The sequence below is a fragment of the Paraphaeosphaeria sporulosa genome, assembly GCF_001642045.1.
Source record: "Paraphaeosphaeria sporulosa strain AP3s5-JAC2a unplaced genomic scaffold CC84scaffold_12, whole genome shotgun sequence".
Taxonomy (NCBI): Eukaryota; Fungi; Ascomycota; class Dothideomycetes; order Pleosporales; family Didymosphaeriaceae; genus Paraphaeosphaeria; species Paraphaeosphaeria sporulosa.
The window spans coordinates 639732-655263 of NW_017253371.1; the positions used below are offsets into that span (position 1 = coordinate 639732).

The 15532-nt window shown below is 52.4% G+C and overlaps 7 protein-coding genes across 7 annotated transcripts; 4 read left to right on the forward strand and 3 right to left on the reverse strand.

The window, feature by feature from the left end:
• Nucleotides 1–139: 139 nt before the first annotated feature.
• On the reverse strand, nt 140–2049 carry CC84DRAFT_1168615 (WD40 repeat-like protein). The gene has a single exon (XM_018179442.1). The coding sequence runs from the start codon at nt 1779–1781 to the stop codon at nt 219–221; it is 1563 nt and encodes a 520-aa protein (XP_018030884.1). The 5' UTR covers nt 1782–2049; the 3' UTR covers nt 140–218.
• CC84DRAFT_1168616 (uncharacterized protein) lies at nt 1970–7049 on the forward strand. The gene is made up of 4 exons (XM_018179443.1): nt 1970–2144; nt 2271–2426; nt 2534–5678; nt 5726–7049. The coding sequence occupies exons 1-4, from the start codon at nt 2089–2091 to the stop codon at nt 6716–6718; spliced, it is 4350 nt and encodes a 1449-aa protein (XP_018030885.1). The 5' UTR covers nt 1970–2088; the 3' UTR covers nt 6719–7049.
• A 329-nt stretch (nt 7050–7378) lies between these two features.
• On the forward strand, nt 7379–8857 carry CC84DRAFT_1168617 (NAD(P)-binding protein). Its single transcript, XM_018179444.1, has 4 exons — nt 7379–7496; nt 7566–7875; nt 8054–8179; nt 8301–8857. The coding sequence occupies exons 1-4, from the start codon at nt 7410–7412 to the stop codon at nt 8810–8812; spliced, it is 1035 nt and encodes a 344-aa protein (XP_018030886.1). The 5' UTR covers nt 7379–7409; the 3' UTR covers nt 8813–8857.
• A 406-nt stretch (nt 8858–9263) lies between these two features.
• On the forward strand, nt 9264–10489 carry CC84DRAFT_1263479 (uncharacterized protein; the record flags this gene model as incomplete). Its single annotated transcript, XM_018185244.1, has 3 exons — nt 9264–9792; nt 9849–10332; nt 10390–10489. The coding sequence occupies exons 1-3, from the start codon at nt 9621–9623 to the stop codon at nt 10487–10489; spliced, it is 756 nt and encodes a 251-aa protein (XP_018030887.1). The 5' UTR covers nt 9264–9620.
• A 406-nt stretch (nt 10490–10895) lies between these two features.
• Nucleotides 10896–12554, reverse strand: CC84DRAFT_307826 (MFS general substrate transporter). The gene is made up of 3 exons (XM_018185812.1): nt 12186–12554; nt 11534–12123; nt 10896–11475 (listed from the first exon to the last, which is right to left on the reverse strand). The coding sequence occupies exons 1-3, from the start codon at nt 12454–12456 to the stop codon at nt 10969–10971; spliced, it is 1368 nt and encodes a 455-aa protein (XP_018030888.1). The 5' UTR covers nt 12457–12554; the 3' UTR covers nt 10896–10968.
• Nucleotides 12555–12769: 215 nt separating this feature from the next.
• On the reverse strand, nt 12770–14479 carry CC84DRAFT_308005 (uncharacterized protein). Its single transcript, XM_018185814.1, has one exon. The coding sequence runs from the start codon at nt 13999–14001 to the stop codon at nt 13036–13038; it is 966 nt and encodes a 321-aa protein (XP_018030889.1). The 5' UTR covers nt 14002–14479; the 3' UTR covers nt 12770–13035.
• Nucleotides 14480–14643: 164 nt separating this feature from the next.
• CC84DRAFT_1101932 (uncharacterized protein) lies at nt 14644–15531 on the forward strand (the record flags this gene model as incomplete). The annotated part of the gene is made up of 1 exon (XM_018174938.1): nt 14644–15531. One exon carries the CDS (start codon nt 14644–14646, stop codon nt 15529–15531), a length of 888 nt encoding a protein of 295 aa, XP_018030890.1.
• Between the last annotated feature and the right edge of the window lies 1 nt (nt 15532).

Genomic DNA, 15532 nt, shown 5'->3' on the forward strand with positions numbered 1-15532 from the left:
TTCGTTGTGTAGTTTTGTCGTGAGTACTTGAGCGATAGCATCGATTGTCTGTTTGTTTAGTGTCTAAGAGGAGTTGCCCTGTCACTTGTAGATAGGACGCGTGCATGCATAGGGGTAGATCATAGAAAAGCCAAGGCTCACGCCTGAGCATAGTGGTGATATGTAAACTATACTACAGAGTTCCGAGCATGGGCATTCGTGGTATATTACGTATAGAACTACTCGCTGTCTTCACTGCTCGACTCGTTTTCAGCGGCAGGTATCTCTTCCTCCTCTTCTTCCTCCACATCCGGCGTCCCCGTCATGACGAACGACTTCAAGCACGTTATCCGCGTGCCCGTCGTGTACGTCCCTATCAACCGTCCGACCTGCCCTGCGGTGAAGCCCGCTCCTTGCTCAGACGACGCAGGCGCCTTGAGTTCGTCTGTGCGGAGACTCCACAGTCTGACCGTGCCGTCGCTGCTTCCGGAGATAATCAGGAAGGAAGTATCTGATATACGGAGGAGGTCGAAGTCCTTTACTCGGCCCGAGAAACCTGCTGCAGGACCACCGATCGCAGCAACGAGGTTGCTCTGCGGGATATCGTCTTCCCTCTCCTCGCTCTCTGCAGGTTCACTCGTAGAATTCGTGTCGTAGAACATAATCCTGCCGTCTTCCGTGGAAACCAAGAGGATGCCCGGGTGCGAGTCAGACGGCAAGTACCGCATCTGATGTATCTTCGTGCGCGGCGCCGGCAGGATCTTAGCCTTTGGCTTCATATCGAGGCTGAAGACAACGACGCCGCGCTCAAATGCGACAGCCAGTTCCTCGCCCTCGCCATCCCATACGACCTTCCGTCCCTCTCCGCTGCCAAACCTCCCTTCGCCCACGGACGCGAGGATCTCCCTGCTAAACTGCAGCACGCCAGCCTTGTGCCCCGTGATCAGGTTCCAGAGGCGCATACACTTCTCCCCCTTGCCCACGCTCACCATCAGCTTGTTGCTGGGGTGCACGGCGAAGTCGTTGACGCCGGCGGGGACCTCGCCCGGCGCCGCGGTGTCGCCTGAGGGACGGCCTTGAGCTTTCGGGATGGGCGCCTTGATGGTAGAGAGGGGTGCCCAGTCACGCGTCCGCGTGATGGTGATGGTGCTGTCCTCGGAGGAACTTAGGAGTTTGCTGCGGGACGGGAAGTACAGGCCGGTGATGCTGGAAGAGTGGTGCAGCAGGGCGCCGAGCTCCTTGTTCTTGGAGTTCTCGGAGATGGAAGTGCCGTTGAGTGATGGAAGTTGTGGTTTTGATTTTGAGAGTGCTGGGGGTGCAGTGGAGAGCGTGTACAGGTTAATGCGCTCGTCGGTGCTGCCGGTGGCCAGGATTACTTTGGAAGATTCATCCGTGGGAGGTGTCAGGGCCAAGCAGCGGATGGCGGATGTGTGTGCGTTGAAGAGGAAAGTGTCCGAGAATCCGATCTTTGGGAGGTCTTGCTCTGCGCCGTCATCTTGTCCCGTGATCAGGGCCTGGGGTATGGCTGCGGAGAAACCGTGCAAGACTCTTTCATATGAGCCGGTGATGATCTGGACAGTGGTGATGTCGGCCACTTCCTTTGCTGGTGCATTCGCCGGTGCAGTTGCTGTTGCCTTGTGGTTTGCGCCTGCCTTGTCGTTTACTGCAGCTTCCTTGCTGTTGCGTGCTGGAGATTCGATCTGTACTTTGCTCTTCGGGGTCGAGGCAGTCGCTTCCTTCTCACTCTTCACTGCCTTCACCGGCTTCGTCCTATCAGCGATCTCTCTCTTTCTTTTGGCCATTTTGGAGTTGTTTGGGTAGACTTGACGTTGCTGGACGCGTTCAGCAGCAACACGAAATTTTGAGAGACTGCAGGACGCTAGTCCCCGCTAGACAGGGGGTTGGAGCTTATCAGTCCCGGCACGTGACCAACCGCCGCCCGCGGGCCCATCCTCCTTTCCTCATCATCGCGCGGGAGCCCGTCCGCCCATCAGCCCAAGTACTGCCATCGACATATCCATCAACGCTCACCACCCCAACACCGGAAAATTCATCACATTGGCGGCACTCGTGGAAAACGGATGTCGGCCACCGATTGTCGGTCTTCATATGTCCCTCGACAGCCCTCGTGATGCGCGTTTCCGGGAGAAGAAGAACGAGATCGCGTAAGTGACTCGCAATTTTGCTGCTAATTCGCGACTTTCTGGTGTCGCATAGCCGCGCATCGGCGGAAAAATCGCTTACATTCATTTATTATTGCGTGGTGGTGGAGATGCTGACGTTTCGTGCAGGCATTGCGACGGTTCGTTGAAGCGCAAGCTGCGCGAGCTATACCGCTATACAGCGCTCATCCACACGGGCCTCCCGCCAGAGGTCCCGTACTGCCACAACAACGATGAGCCAGACGAGAACGAGGCCGACTTTCTGGATAAAAATGATATAACTAAGTATGGCTATCTTTCCTTTTTTATTCATGCATTATGTCATCGAACAAAACATCGTCATCGCAGCGGCGGATTTGATGTACGCGCATTCCGCTGACCATACTGCGCAGACGACGACGCTTTAATGATTCTACACTTGCATATCCCCTCCCTCTTACATCACCGTTGCAGAAGCCCGCCAGCCCAGCCTTTGCAAAGTCGTCACCAAGCACAGCTGTCGGTTCTAGCCTTGAAGAACAGCTACGCGCTGCATCTGCGTCGCCTTCTGTTGCGACGCAGATCGCACCAGTTGATGAAGAATCGACGCAAACCGATCTCAAGTTCACCACCAAGTCTGCATCACTCCCGTCCGGCGTCGAGACTCCCGTTTCCGCATCCCCAGTGGATGCGACGGACCATGACCAGACCTCCAGTGAACAGCCGCAGGCGCCTTCGATAACAGAAGCACCCGTTGTTCAAATCTCGAGAGGAGAGAAGGTCGACTCTGATGGACAGGCCGTTGACCCGCGAGCTGCGATACCACCGTCGTCCGAGGACACCGCATTGTCTGAGAATGCACCAGTGAACGGGCGAAGGCCAAAGGCACCCAAAGCGCCCCAGGTAGTACATCTACCACCACAAGATGTTCAAGAGACGAGGTTGCAAGAGACGGAGCAGAAGTTAGAGAAGATAGCAGAGAAGGAACGCAAAGAGGAGGAGAGACTAACATTACCGAACGGGAATATACCTACCGACCTGGCATCGTCACCTTCATCAACTGTTGGACCTTACTCGCAAGCGACACCTCACCCTCAACATCACTCCCCCGACACAAGCCCGGAAACTGAGTCTTTCCGCGAGCGACGGCAGTCGCTTGTTGATGCAGGTCTCGTGGATCCTGTGGCGGAGCAAGCCAAAGAGGATCATGAGCGCGCGTTACAAGAACAGATGCGCCAGGCCAGGGAAAATGCTCGTGCGGACAGCAATGCCGAGGAGGATGATGTCGAGAGGCAGATTGAGGATGAGCAGGCTATACGCCTTGCACGAGATGGAAAGGCACGACTAAATGAATCGGATAACGCGCCTCCTGCCGGACCGGAAGCGCTAAGCGACCACGCCAAAGATGTCGTCCGTGAGATCGAGATGGAACAGGTGGAAACAGCTGCTGAACAACCGGCGGCCGACTCGCTTCCGACACCTACCACGACAGCTCCTGATCCGTCAACAGCAGAGCCGGAAACGTCAGAAAGTGCAGTTGAAGAGCATCGGCAACGATCCTCGTTAGGTCCGGAGCATCCGACCCCGCCTGCCGACAATGATGTTGAGATGGACGAAGCGCCTGTTCCTGCAAAAGAGCAACCGGCCTCATCGATTAACCCCGACTCCGAAAGCACCCCAACACTATTATCGTCTGGTACTCAACAGCAAAAGTCCATAGCTCAGATCATTGAAGAGCGTGCAGAGAAATCGCCGGCGAAGGTCGTCCTAACACCACGATCAAGCAACATACTGCCGACAACGAGCCCTGCCCGGGTATTGAAGGAGCATAAGCGTAGAGAAGTGTCGACCATCATCTTCGCGAAGCCTGACCTGAACAGGGCCACAAAGGCGCTACAATTGTATAATGAGGACTACGCATCTCTTCAAGGCGCATCGCAGGATTCTAGCAGGGATTATTTGCAGGGACTTTTCAACTACCAGGCTCATCACCCACCCCGAGCATCTCCTCTTATGGATTTGGTCACTTCTGCACGAAAGACGGTATCCACGGCTGGCGTTCTTGCCACCATCCGCGAGGCCCATGATTACAAGATTCTCAAGAGGGTTTACCAGTTGCAGAATGCGAACCGATGGTCACTTCGGCAACTGAAGAAGTCCGCTGAGCCAGAGCGGCCTGTTACGCATCAAGATCATTTACTTGCCGAGATGAAGTGGATGCAGACTGACTTTAAAGAGGAGAGGAAATGGAAGCAATCTCTCGCAGCTACTTTTGCCGGATGGTGTGCGGACTATGTGAATAGCACGCCCGAGGAACGAACTTCATTAAGAATCAAAGCCCGTATACCGAAGTCGAGTGCGGCAGACTTAGACATGGATGATGCACCCACTCCGGATCTGGTCCATTCAAACGGGGATGCGGAGAGCGAGTCTTACGTAGACGACGACGAACTATTGTCTCCGTTATACCTAAACCCGCCCGCCTCTCTCTTCTCTCTGGGATTCAACGATGTCGTCTTGAAAATCGATCGAACACCCGCCAGCGATACATTACTGCATGAACTTCCGTTATACGAGCCGATCCTTGAAGGAGCGAGCGACGTTACACCCCTCTCGTTCGTGGACCCCCCTCTCGCCCCTGTTTCTAAGTTCGTCTGCGGTAAGCTTGTGTCACAAGTCAGGGGTCCCCCACGGAAGCGAAGCCGTTACGAATATGATTCCGAGGACGAGCCGTCTACTCCACCAAGCAGGTCGGGAACCTCGGCCGAACATTCTATGCCTTCTACTCCCGGAAGAAGACTATTCCACCGAAATGATCTACCGCCAGAGATGAGTGACGTAGCCTTGTTCCACCCCGAGAACAGGCATATCCGCGATCGACTCCAAGCCTCGCACCAGTTCAGGCCCCCTACCGAGTTCCCGATGCCTTCAGTATCTTTCTTCGAAAACCGACAGTCTTCACAGTGGCTGTGGGAAGAGGATCAAAAGTTGCGCGCTTTGGTGAAGGAATACACTTTCAACTGGTCATTAGTTGCGCAGCAACTTGCTTTGCCTTCGATGCTCGTAGCTGGTTCTGGTCGACGTACACCCTGGGAATGCTTTGAACGCTGGGTGCAGCTTGAAGGTTTGCCAGCGGAGATGTCTAAGACGCAGTACTTCCGTACCTACCAAAGCCGGCTCGAGCAAGCGCAAAGGACTGTTGCAGCTCAGCACCAAGCTCAGCAGCAGCTTATCCAGCAGCAGCAACAGAGCGGTCAGAATATCCCCGCTCAGACCCCTCGAAGGCGGACAAATCAGCCCATCCGCGTTGAAAGAAGGAGAGAAAATAGGCACCTTGCCATCATCGACGGAATGCGAAAGTTGGCTCGGAAGCGCGAGTCCATTGCCCATAAACAAGCCGAGTCGCAGAAAGCAGCCGCGCTACGCAAAGCGCAAGAACCCATGCAGCCTAAGAGCAACGTGCACACGCCTCAAGAGTTCTCGCGCCTCAAGTGGGAACGTGAGCAAAGAATCAAACAGAAACTTCTTGAGCAACAGCAGCAAGAGATGCATGCAAGGGTACGTATAGATGTTTGTCATATGTCCGTGTGGCTAATAGCACGTAGCAAATGGCGCAACGTACCGCACAAATGCAAGCCCAAGGCCTCGCCAACGGTTCCGGTCAACAACCACGGATGGGAACGCCTGGTTCCAATCCTAATCTCACTCCACAGATGGCGAATGCTGCTCAACAGGGCTCAAATCCAGCTGCAAATGCTGCCATGGCGGCTCGGGTTCAACAAAATCAGGCCATGCAACAAGGTTTTCCAAATGCAAACATGAACGGCGGGATGGCAATGGGCTCTACCGGTGTCCCCCAGGCGCAGATGCAGGCCAACATGTCGAATTCTCAGCGGATGGGTCCTCCAAACCAGGCTCAAATGGCGGCCATGCAGCGAGGTCAATTCCCCAATGCTAATGCACAGCACCAGTTCCAGCTACAACAACAACAGATCAATATGGCTAGTAACCTAACCCAAAACATGGGAATAAACAACATGCCGAACGCGAACATGATGGCATCCATGGTGGGCCAGAATATGAACGGCAACATGACTCCCGGGATGAATGGCATGTCGAACAACGCTGGATCCCCTCGCATCAACCAGGCCACGCCTAACATGCAAACTCCTGCTCGTCCATTGTCCAGTGGGCACATGCCGCAATTACTGCAGATCCAAAACAATTTAAAGGTACAGCATCCGGATTGGTCCCAAGAACAGGTCCAAAAAATGGCGTCTGATCATCTTGCCCGGTTCCTAACAAAACAACGCGCACAGGCAATGAATGCAGCCGCAGGCTCCCCTGGCATGGCCCACTCCCCTCAGATCGGCAACAACATGTATCTTCAAAATGGCAATATGGGTGCCAACAGCCCTTCTCCGAACGCAGTCCAGCACTATCAACAGCAACTTGTTCGCCAGCAGCAATTGATGAGCCAGCAGAGAGCGCAGGCAGGTAGTCCGGGTATGAATGCCGCCAGACCTTCGAGCCGGAGTGCAACACCTCAGAATGCGCAGCTGCAGCAAAGCCCTGGTGTACAACAAGCCCAGACGTAATATTCACGGCGAGGCGAGAATTTTAGCATTGTGATGCTGCGGGACAGACATCGCTTCACGTACGACTTCGAACTGTACATGTTTGTTTAATGAATTCCCATTTTTCGATTCTGTTAGCCGCAAGCATAACGAGCGATGAGCGCGCTCTGGGACACAAGGAGGCTTTTGGTATAGCGAGCGTGAACATTGCGTGAGCGTTCGGTGGGTGGTGTCATCCGACGCTTGGTTGATTGAGGGTGGAATAGGATAGTCGTACTGGCTACTATGAGATCAGATCAACCTGAATATCTCACGAAAAAGCTCGACTGGAGAAGTCGACAATGAATTACTTCAATGCTTTGCTCGACCAGCTCAAGAGTGCAGCCTATCATTCATCGTCATGTTAAGACCCTGAGGCACCCAATCCGCTAACGTACAGTGCATACAGTTGTCGTCAGCACCCTACAGTCCCCATCTATATCTTACGCTCCCCGCTCCTCCTTTCACTTTAATTACTGGCCCACAATGTGCAAAAACGAATCAAAGAGCCACTAACTCTGGACCTAGCGATTTCACCCTCCGATTGGTGAGAACATGTCAGAATTAGAAATCGGCATGTCAGAATTGCACAATGGATCTGGTATATTAAAAGCAACAACGGTAGTGTAGGTGTAATGAACGGATCGAGTAACCTAAGTAAACTTGTATCGTAATGGCAAAACATAAAGTACTTCTCCTTGGCGCGCATGGCGAGACTGGGGGCGATATCTTGACTGGCTTGGTTGAGGATGGGGATTTCGTAAGTGACCGGTCTCACGGTTTTCGATACATTTCTCAGCGATGCTGATTCAGCTCCGCTTTCGTCTAGGAAATATCGTGCCTCGTGCAGCCATCCTCGACAGAGAAACCAGCCGTTAAGGCCCTCGCTGCCCGCGGCCTCCCCATCGTTGTCGGAAACCTCTCCGGCGATGTCAATGAGCTTGCGAAGGCGCTGGAGGGGTTCGATACGGTGATTAGCGCGATTCATCCCCATCAAATTCTGGCGCAGGTGAAGCTTGTGGATGCGGCGAAGAAAGCTGGTGTGAAAAGGTTTGTGCCATGCGATTTCGCTGTGGTGATCCCGCCGGGTGGCTTGATGAAGTTGAGGGACGAGAAGGAGGTTGTGCATCAGAGAGTTTGTGAGTTGTCCCCTATCATCTTGGTCAATGTCGGATTGAGTTGGCTAGAGACTCCAACTTTAGAATCTAGGATCGTGTGTGAGTGGGCGGGTAAATGTGACCAGGAGCATTCGACCTCAAAACAGCTTGATCCTGGGATTGATTCAAGAAGGAAAACGATGATACTGACTGTCAAAAGGGCATGCGCACCTCCCTTACACTTTTATCGAGATCGGCTACTGGCACCAAATCTCTTTATTCCGCGTCCCATCCGGCCGTTTCGACTATGCTCTCACCTTCGATAGGCCCGAGGTCATTGGCGATGGTACGTGTTTCTCAGCTCTACGAACATACGACGCTCTTTAATAGTTTGGTACCTTGGCTTGTATTAGCGTAGGCAACACACAGGCTGATTGGATCTAACTAACTCCATCTTCGTGCATTAGGCAATACTAGAACCCTCCTTAGTGACAAACGCGACATTGGCCGCTTCGTCGCGCGGATCATCCGGGACCCCCGCACGCTAAATCGTAGTGTCGTCGCGTGGAGCGACGAGATCAGCCAAAACGAGATCATTTCACTCATCGAAGCCAAGACCGGCGAGACTCCATCTGTCTCAACTGTCTCTGCGGAAAGACTCGAGGCCTCAATCACTACCGCAGAGCGCATGATTAAGGAAGAACCTGGGAACATGCTTGCGTGGTTAAAGATGAACTCTGGGCAATACGATCGTTCGAAGTGGATTCGGGCTGATGGGACGCTGGAGAATGCTAAATATTTGGGGTACTTGGATGCGAAGGAGCTGTACCCAGATCTGAAGCCAGTGAACTTCGAAGCGTTTTTAGATGAGTTGGTGGAGGGAAAAGTGACGAGGCCATATGAAGAGACGGTCCTGAAGACGTTTGTTGGACAGAAAGGGGGAGGAAAGGAGAGGTTTGTGCTGAGGATTGGTGAGTAGTTGTGGTAGCATCATTCAGAGGTATTATACAAGATGTGAATCACATTCAATGTTGTAAAATTATGCACTCGTCCTAAGAACATGTGCTTCTTTAGCAGACGTCTTTCCTCATACTTGGATCAGCAATCTTGGCTGGTTACACAAATAGATTTGTCTGTCGTGATACGGGCGTGGAGGGAGAATAAGCTAAGGCATACTGATACACAATGAGAGCTTCGGGCAATGGGATACTCCAACCCATGTTATGAATGCCTAGTGCCACAGCTGCGATTTCGTAGGTCGCGACTGGCGTTTAGACCAAAGAATGAGTCGTTTCATTTGTGTGCTTGTACTCGGCCAATAGTCAAAAATAATGTTCTAGGAGGCATCAGGAGAGCTTAGGGCATTGGCTGTTGCTGGGAAATCGACCCCGATCGCGATAGAGGAGGTCGAGCTCCATAACTAGGCCAGTATGTGGCGTAACACAAACACTTCAAAGCGGAAAGGCAAGCGGTTTCAAGCTGCATTCTTTGGGTTGATGATACACGACATTCCCCCGCCTCCACACGGTGCGCACGGAGATGCCGATCCCTTGCTCAATCGCGTTATATGAGATCAAGGATCATCCTCCACCTCGTGGTGCGCATCACTCTCGTGTTGACTACTTCACTACCTAGTAAAACCTCTGTACAATATCCTCGTGTCTACTGTTTGGGAGGTCCCATTCGTGTCCGGTCCTCGCATTTACTTCTTTCAATGTACTTTTTCCGCACCTGGCTCGAACACCATAGTGTACCGAATTCCGCTGATTGACCCGACCTGATTCTCCATGAGTTCCTTTGCTCAAGACCAAGATGTATCGCCGTCTTGGGCCAAAATAAACCGTGTCAGGACCCAGCAGGAGATTGTCACCTCGGTTCTACTGGTTTTCATGATGACTTTGCTGGCGAATCGCGCCTATGTAAAGGTTTGCTTAGTGAGGCAATGCCACTGGGACGATGGTATGTAGCATGAATTCGAGATTTATTCATGGGATGATCTGACCAAACAACGACAGGCGCTCTATTCATGGCCGTGATTGGCACGCTCATACTATACTCAACCACGCTCTGGATCTCCGCCCGCGGAAACCTCGACAAAGGTCCTCCCGGCGAGAACATTCTCGAAGCGCTTGAGGACGACGCTTTCGTCACACCAGCCTTCGTTTTGCTCACCGTGCTACCAGTCACATACGGATTTCTAAAGGCGACTTTCTTCATCCTCTATCTCCAGCTCTTCTATCAGCTCCGATGGATGAGGATCAGTGCCACTGTGGGGCTTTGTGTGAGCGTCGCGGCCTACACAGCCTTTACAGTGGCAACCCTGTATCTCTCCATCATGCGTAACATAGTCGTGTACGGGATGGTGGCCATTCCTATTTCCGCCTTTGGTCTGGCTTCAGACATCACCATCCTCTTGTTGCCGATCATTGCCGTCGCGAACCTGAATGTGGCCAGGAGGAAGAAATTCGGGGCCATGCTGATCTTCCTGTCTGGTCTACTGTACGTTCTCAAACATGTCCTACCAACGCCAGCTCTCAATGTACTGACTTGGAACAGGGCATGCATCTGCTCAGCGGTGGCTTTGTACTTCCGAACGAGGAAGGGGACCGCGGAAAATGTCATATACCTGCTTTTTGCGACTAACATCGCCATGTGAGTCAAGTTGCACAGTGAGCAATCCAATCACTGCTAATGCTGGCTGCAGAACATGCGAGCTAATGATCGGCGCCATGTGTGCATGCATGCCTTCGCTGGCGTATACATACAGAAATGTTCAAGCTTTCCAAGGCGTCAGGCACAGGCTTTCTGCATTAATGCCACCATTTGTTCTCCAGCCACGTCCAGTGACGTTCCCAACAATTAGACATACCGCAAGTGACGAGGACTTGAGTCCGGTCCTGCGGAAGTCGTCTTCGGCATCAGCCAAGTCAGTAGAGAATATTGAGCTGGGCAACCACCATCAGCAGGGCCGTAGGGCTCTTTCTGGTTGAGTGCCACGATGAGTCTTATACCTCGTTATTATAGAACTATGCCTTCGCTCACCTCTTCCTGGTTATAAATCTAACATGTGTGTATCGTAAGCGTTGCTGTGGATCATGAAGATGATGGGTATCCTCTCTTCGAACAACCCCGTCTTCAACACTTCTTTCTCACCACCCAACCATGTTTGCATATCCTTGCCGCCGTGCACAGCCCCCAACCCATGAAGCTACTCGCTCCAGCCCAGCAAATCGTCGTCGTATAATCACTCGCCTTAAGTATCGCCCCACTCAACGGTCCTCCCACCAACGCACTGAATCCAATCACCGTCATCGCCATGCCCAGCCTCGTCCCCGTCTTCGTAATGTCATGCGAAAGTGCCATAATCGCTGTTGTGAAAAGAGATTGGAATGCCGCCGCAAAAATGCCGTAGAATGAGATGAAAGTGTAATACGTTGGGATGGAAGTGACACCGAGCCAGCAGAAAAGGATCACCGATGCGAAGAACGTGCAGAGGGAGAAGGTGTTGAGAGGCCCGAGGTAGCGGTCGCCAACGAAGCCGGGGAGTATACGGAAGGGGAGGCCGACGCCGTTGAGGATGATGACGAGGTTTAGGGATTGCGTGTAGGGCATGCCAAGCTCGTCACGGGCAAAAGAGGCAACCTGTAAGCGTATCAGCCAATTTCTAATATCTACGGGGCAACTCAACGTTGGAACTTACGTAGTAAAACACAAAGTATATCGCGGGCATCAAGCAGCAGATGCCCAGGACGAACAGAATGTACGGTATGTCCTTCAGAGAGTCTTTATCCCACAACGGTCCGCTCTTTCGCGGGGGAAGGCGTGGCTTGGTGAAGGCGATCACAACTGTCAAACAGACTACGTTGATGAATCCAAGGACTCTTACAGTCCAGCCAAACCCGACTTGAGGTAGTAGCTGCCGGACGACAGTCGGATAAATCATACCGCCTACCGAGTTGCCTACAGTCACGAGTCCTACGGCTAGGCCACGACGTTTGGCAAAATACGTAGCCACTAGGCTCATGACAGGCATAAAGAATATTCCTCCTCCTATTCCAGTGCAGATCCCCTGTGTCAACAGTAATTGCCAGTAGTTCTTCGCTGCGCTCATGGCGAATATACCTAGGATTTGGACGAAAATGCCAAGTAGCACCGTGGGACGAAACCACCCAGCGTCAAAAGCGCGTCCGCTGAAAATTCCGACAACGAATAGAAGACAGGCTTGCGTTGATCCAATCCAGGAAATCGTCGAATTAGGCTCCGGCAAAATTGACGCGTAGTACGTTTGAACTGTTGCGCAATCAGCCACCTGTATGCTCCCCCAATCTTAGGGTGACATCATCACGACTTACAAGCGCCAAAGGAGTTCACGAAGCCCCACGTGTTGGTAACGGCGAGCCAGGCGCAGAAGACCTGAACCCAGGCGCGTAAACCTCCATCTGGAGGGGGACCAGGATTCGTTATTGAGCGAGTGGTGAGGCGCGACGACACTCTGGCCAGCGCATTGGATGTTGCTGATTTCGTCCTGGTCAAGGGAGCACCTTGGCCTTGTATAGGTAAGAATGTATTGTCTGGTGTTTGTGTCCGATCTGGTCCCTCAGCTTTCTCTACGTTTGAATCCATCTCTTGCTAATGACGAAGCGCAACTCCAATTGGTATCAGCTTACACATTAAAGAACGTTCAACAGTGCTGTAAACGACTGGATCCTGGATGATGCTGAAGGTCGAACTTTTGTGGGAAATGTTGAGTCATGCAAGATGTGGGCCGCGCCCTATCTTTGAATGCTGATCATCTAGTGCACCACCGGATCAAAGCGATATGCCGATTATGCCGCATATGAGGGGGTCGCCGAAAGGAATTCAACAGCGGCCTATTGACTTTTGCGCCGTTCATCGGAAAGAAAAGCGATGCGGAGTTCTAAGCGAACGCTACATGGGTAAACGCATCCAATGTGAGTGGCTAGCGTCGGCTATGTGTGGGGGTCAACCGAACGTTATAAAGCGAAGGAGCGCGCTCGAAATAGAGTGCGGAGAAATCTTGTTCTACATAGAGAGGGCCATCGACAATGACGGTTGATTGATAAGACCACGACTGCCAGTGATCGAAAAAAATGAGCAAACATAGTGATACGAGGCGTTACCATGAGTTGTGTCCAAAGGGGCACCACATTTACCAATTAAAAGTGCTGCTACGGATAGTCCTCAACACTTGATCCCTATGCTGTTTTCACATCGAATCACATAGGCGAGATCGCGATCATGGTGAACGGCGGTGCCATAGATCCATCTTTCCTCGGACTTCTTCCAATATCTGTTTGGCAGATATGCCTCCAGCATGTGGTATTCATCTCGGAGGTAGGGAAACTCCAAGCTGAGTGGCCCAGGTTTGGATAAGAAAGTATCAGTACCTCGAGCTGCATCGTCTTCCGTCATGTCTACGTGCTTCCGTTGATTGCCTTTGTTCTTCCCCTGCCTTCTGATTGCCCTAATGGTGCTGCCGAGGTGTATCTCTAGTATTCGTGCATGCCAAAGAGGACTCTGCAAGGCGGACTGCACGAAGTCGGCATTCCGACGCACTAGAGTTATATTCCACTCTGGTGCTGTGCCCCTTTTTATAATGGGCAGCGGTTCGCCAGTATCAAGGTGTGTCTGCCAATGCGCAAAGTCGAGCACCACACAGAGATTGTTCCAAGCCAGGATGCAGGAAAGACAAGTGCATATGAAGTGTTTGTCCGGCGGTTGTAAATGCTGATAGGGTCTGCGCTGTATTCCGAGAAATTCTTGTCGCCTCTCACTGAGGAGCAAGGGGCGTGCTGAAGGCTCGATGTCTGCGAGGAGTTTTGGTAGAACGAGGCATTGCGCAAGGAGCGGGTAGCGCTGCTGGATGATCGCGTTGCCGATGACGTTCGCATTGGCGTCGACGAGGGAGCGAAAGCGGCGGCAGGCACTACTGAAGCTCAGGACATCGCCTGGCCGAAGATATATGAGGGTTTCGATGAGCAGCTCGGTGGGGAGTTTTGTGAGACTTATGATAGCGTCGCGCTTGCGGTTGCGCTTCGCCTGCTGCTTCTTCTGGCGCTCGGTACGCTTAGAGTGAAGCTGCAAAGCGGCTGTCTTGTCATCGAGTGGCTCTTCATTGTCGCTATTGCTGGTGACATGGCGTGGCATCCTGCGCGGTGTTGGAGTCACAGAACTATGGAAAGGGCGGCGGGGGCGATGATGCAAATGATGTTTGACCACCAGCCAATCGGAGGTAAGCCATCTCCGAACTGTCGAGAAGCAGCGTTAAATGCCACACGAGCGGTGACAATTTTGAAGAATTCTACGCTTGCATATGATTTGAGATGAGATGTCTGTTTCATTCGACAAGGCTGCAAAAAATACATGGTCGTGTGTAGCTCTGGCGACGTATCGTTGATATCTGACAAACCAGAAATGTGCAGCAGAACGAACGAAAGACAACTGGCAATCGTCATTCTATGATGAGTATTTCCAGGTAAACTGCTTACAATGGAATGCGATGTCCTGCTTCCAAGAAATTACAGAAGCAGGCCGCGGAAAGTGTTTCGTTGTGACCTCGGTCGGGCCTGATTGGCCAATTTGCGCGCACAGGTGGCGTCACGGTCATTTCTAATCATGACCTTACACATCCGGCCCGACCTACGAGTATGTGCGGAACAACGCCGTATATAAGTACGCTTAAGTCGGAGTCCGACACCAAGTTCTTCTAAATACAAGCCCATGTCCTTAAAACTCCAGCGTCTCTTCCGTCCAATTTCATCAGCAAGATTGCACACAAACGCCAGAGCAATGACGACCGCCGAGTTCATCCACATTGACCCGACTTCCTTCACAGGGAAGCCGTGGGCCAAAGTCGACGGCCCAGGGTGGTCCTACAAGCAGAATCCTCACCAGCGCGATGTCATCAGCCTGCGTGGCCAGGAACACAAATTTAACACCGATAACGCTGGATTTGCCGTCTACAAGTCGGCTGCCAAGGAAAAGCTCTTTGAAGATGACACCACAGTCAGAAACGAATACTACCCCGAAGTGGAAGCTATGCTCCGCTCAAAGCTGCCCGGAATCAAGAAGGTTGTCATGTTCGACCACACGATCCGTCGTCGTAGGAAAGATGCACCTCGCCAACCTGTTCAGCAAGTCCATGTAGACCAAACGCCTGCCGCTGCCGCTGCACGTGTTCGTCGCCACTTGCCGAAAGACGAAGCCGAAGAGTTATTGAAGGGTCGCTATCAAATCATCAATGTTTGGCGGCCAATCGAGAACCCAGCATCGGACATGCCTCTCGCAGTAGTCGACTACCGCAGCACCGAGCCTAAGGATTTCGTTCCGGTAGACTTACTCTACCCAAAAACTTCCATCAATTCTGAATACGATGCTCGCGGGAAGGAGGTTCTGCCTAACCCTGAGTCCACAACGTCAACAGAGGGCTACGAGGTATTCGGCGAGACGCTCTCGGTTGCCCCGAACGACAAGCACAAGTTCTACTACATGAAAGACATGACTCCAGAAGAAGTCATGCTTTTGAAGTGCTATGACTCTCGAGGAGATGGTGAGCCGGGCGGAAATCCGAACACCGCTCTGCGGGTCGCACATACCGCCTTTGTGGATCCCAACACGCCGGCTGATGCGCCTGGTCGCCAGAGTATTGAGGTCCGGTGCTTGGTATTCTATGAGTAGA

Bases quoted from the DNA above. Each gene is read 5' to 3' on its own strand.
- CC84DRAFT_1168615 (XM_018179442.1), bottom strand. From the start codon at position 1,781: ATGGCCAAAAGAAAGAGAGAGATCGCTGATAGGACGAAGCCGGTGAAG.
- CC84DRAFT_308005 (XM_018185814.1), bottom strand. From the start codon at position 14,001: ATGCCACGCCATGTCACCAGCAATAGCGACAATGAAGAGCCACTCGAT.
- CC84DRAFT_307826 (XM_018185812.1), bottom strand. From the start codon at position 12,456: ATGGATTCAAACGTAGAGAAAGCTGAGGGACCAGATCGGACACAAACA. The intron at 12,124-12,185 runs GTAAGTCGTGAT...ATTGCGCAACAG, and splicing joins CGTGAACTCCTTTGGCGCTT to TTCAAACGTACTACGCGTCA. The intron at 11,476-11,533 runs GTAAGTTCCAAC...ATACGCTTACAG, and splicing joins TATACTTTGTGTTTTACTAC to GTTGCCTCTTTTGCCCGTGA.
- CC84DRAFT_1168617 (XM_018179444.1), top strand. From the start codon at position 7,410: ATGGCAAAACATAAAGTACTTCTCCTTGGCGCGCATGGCGAGACTGGG. The intron at 7,497-7,565 runs GTAAGTGACCGG...GCTTTCGTCTAG, and splicing joins TGGTTGAGGATGGGGATTTC to GAAATATCGTGCCTCGTGCA. The intron at 8,180-8,300 runs GTACGTGTTTCT...TTCGTGCATTAG, and splicing joins GCCCGAGGTCATTGGCGATG to GCAATACTAGAACCCTCCTT.
- CC84DRAFT_1168616 (XM_018179443.1), top strand. From the start codon at position 2,089: ATGTCCCTCGACAGCCCTCGTGATGCGCGTTTCCGGGAGAAGAAGAAC. The intron at 2,145-2,270 runs GTAAGTGACTCG...CGTTTCGTGCAG, and splicing joins GAGAAGAAGAACGAGATCGC to GCATTGCGACGGTTCGTTGA. The intron at 5,679-5,725 runs GTACGTATAGAT...AATAGCACGTAG, and splicing joins AGCAAGAGATGCATGCAAGG to CAAATGGCGCAACGTACCGC.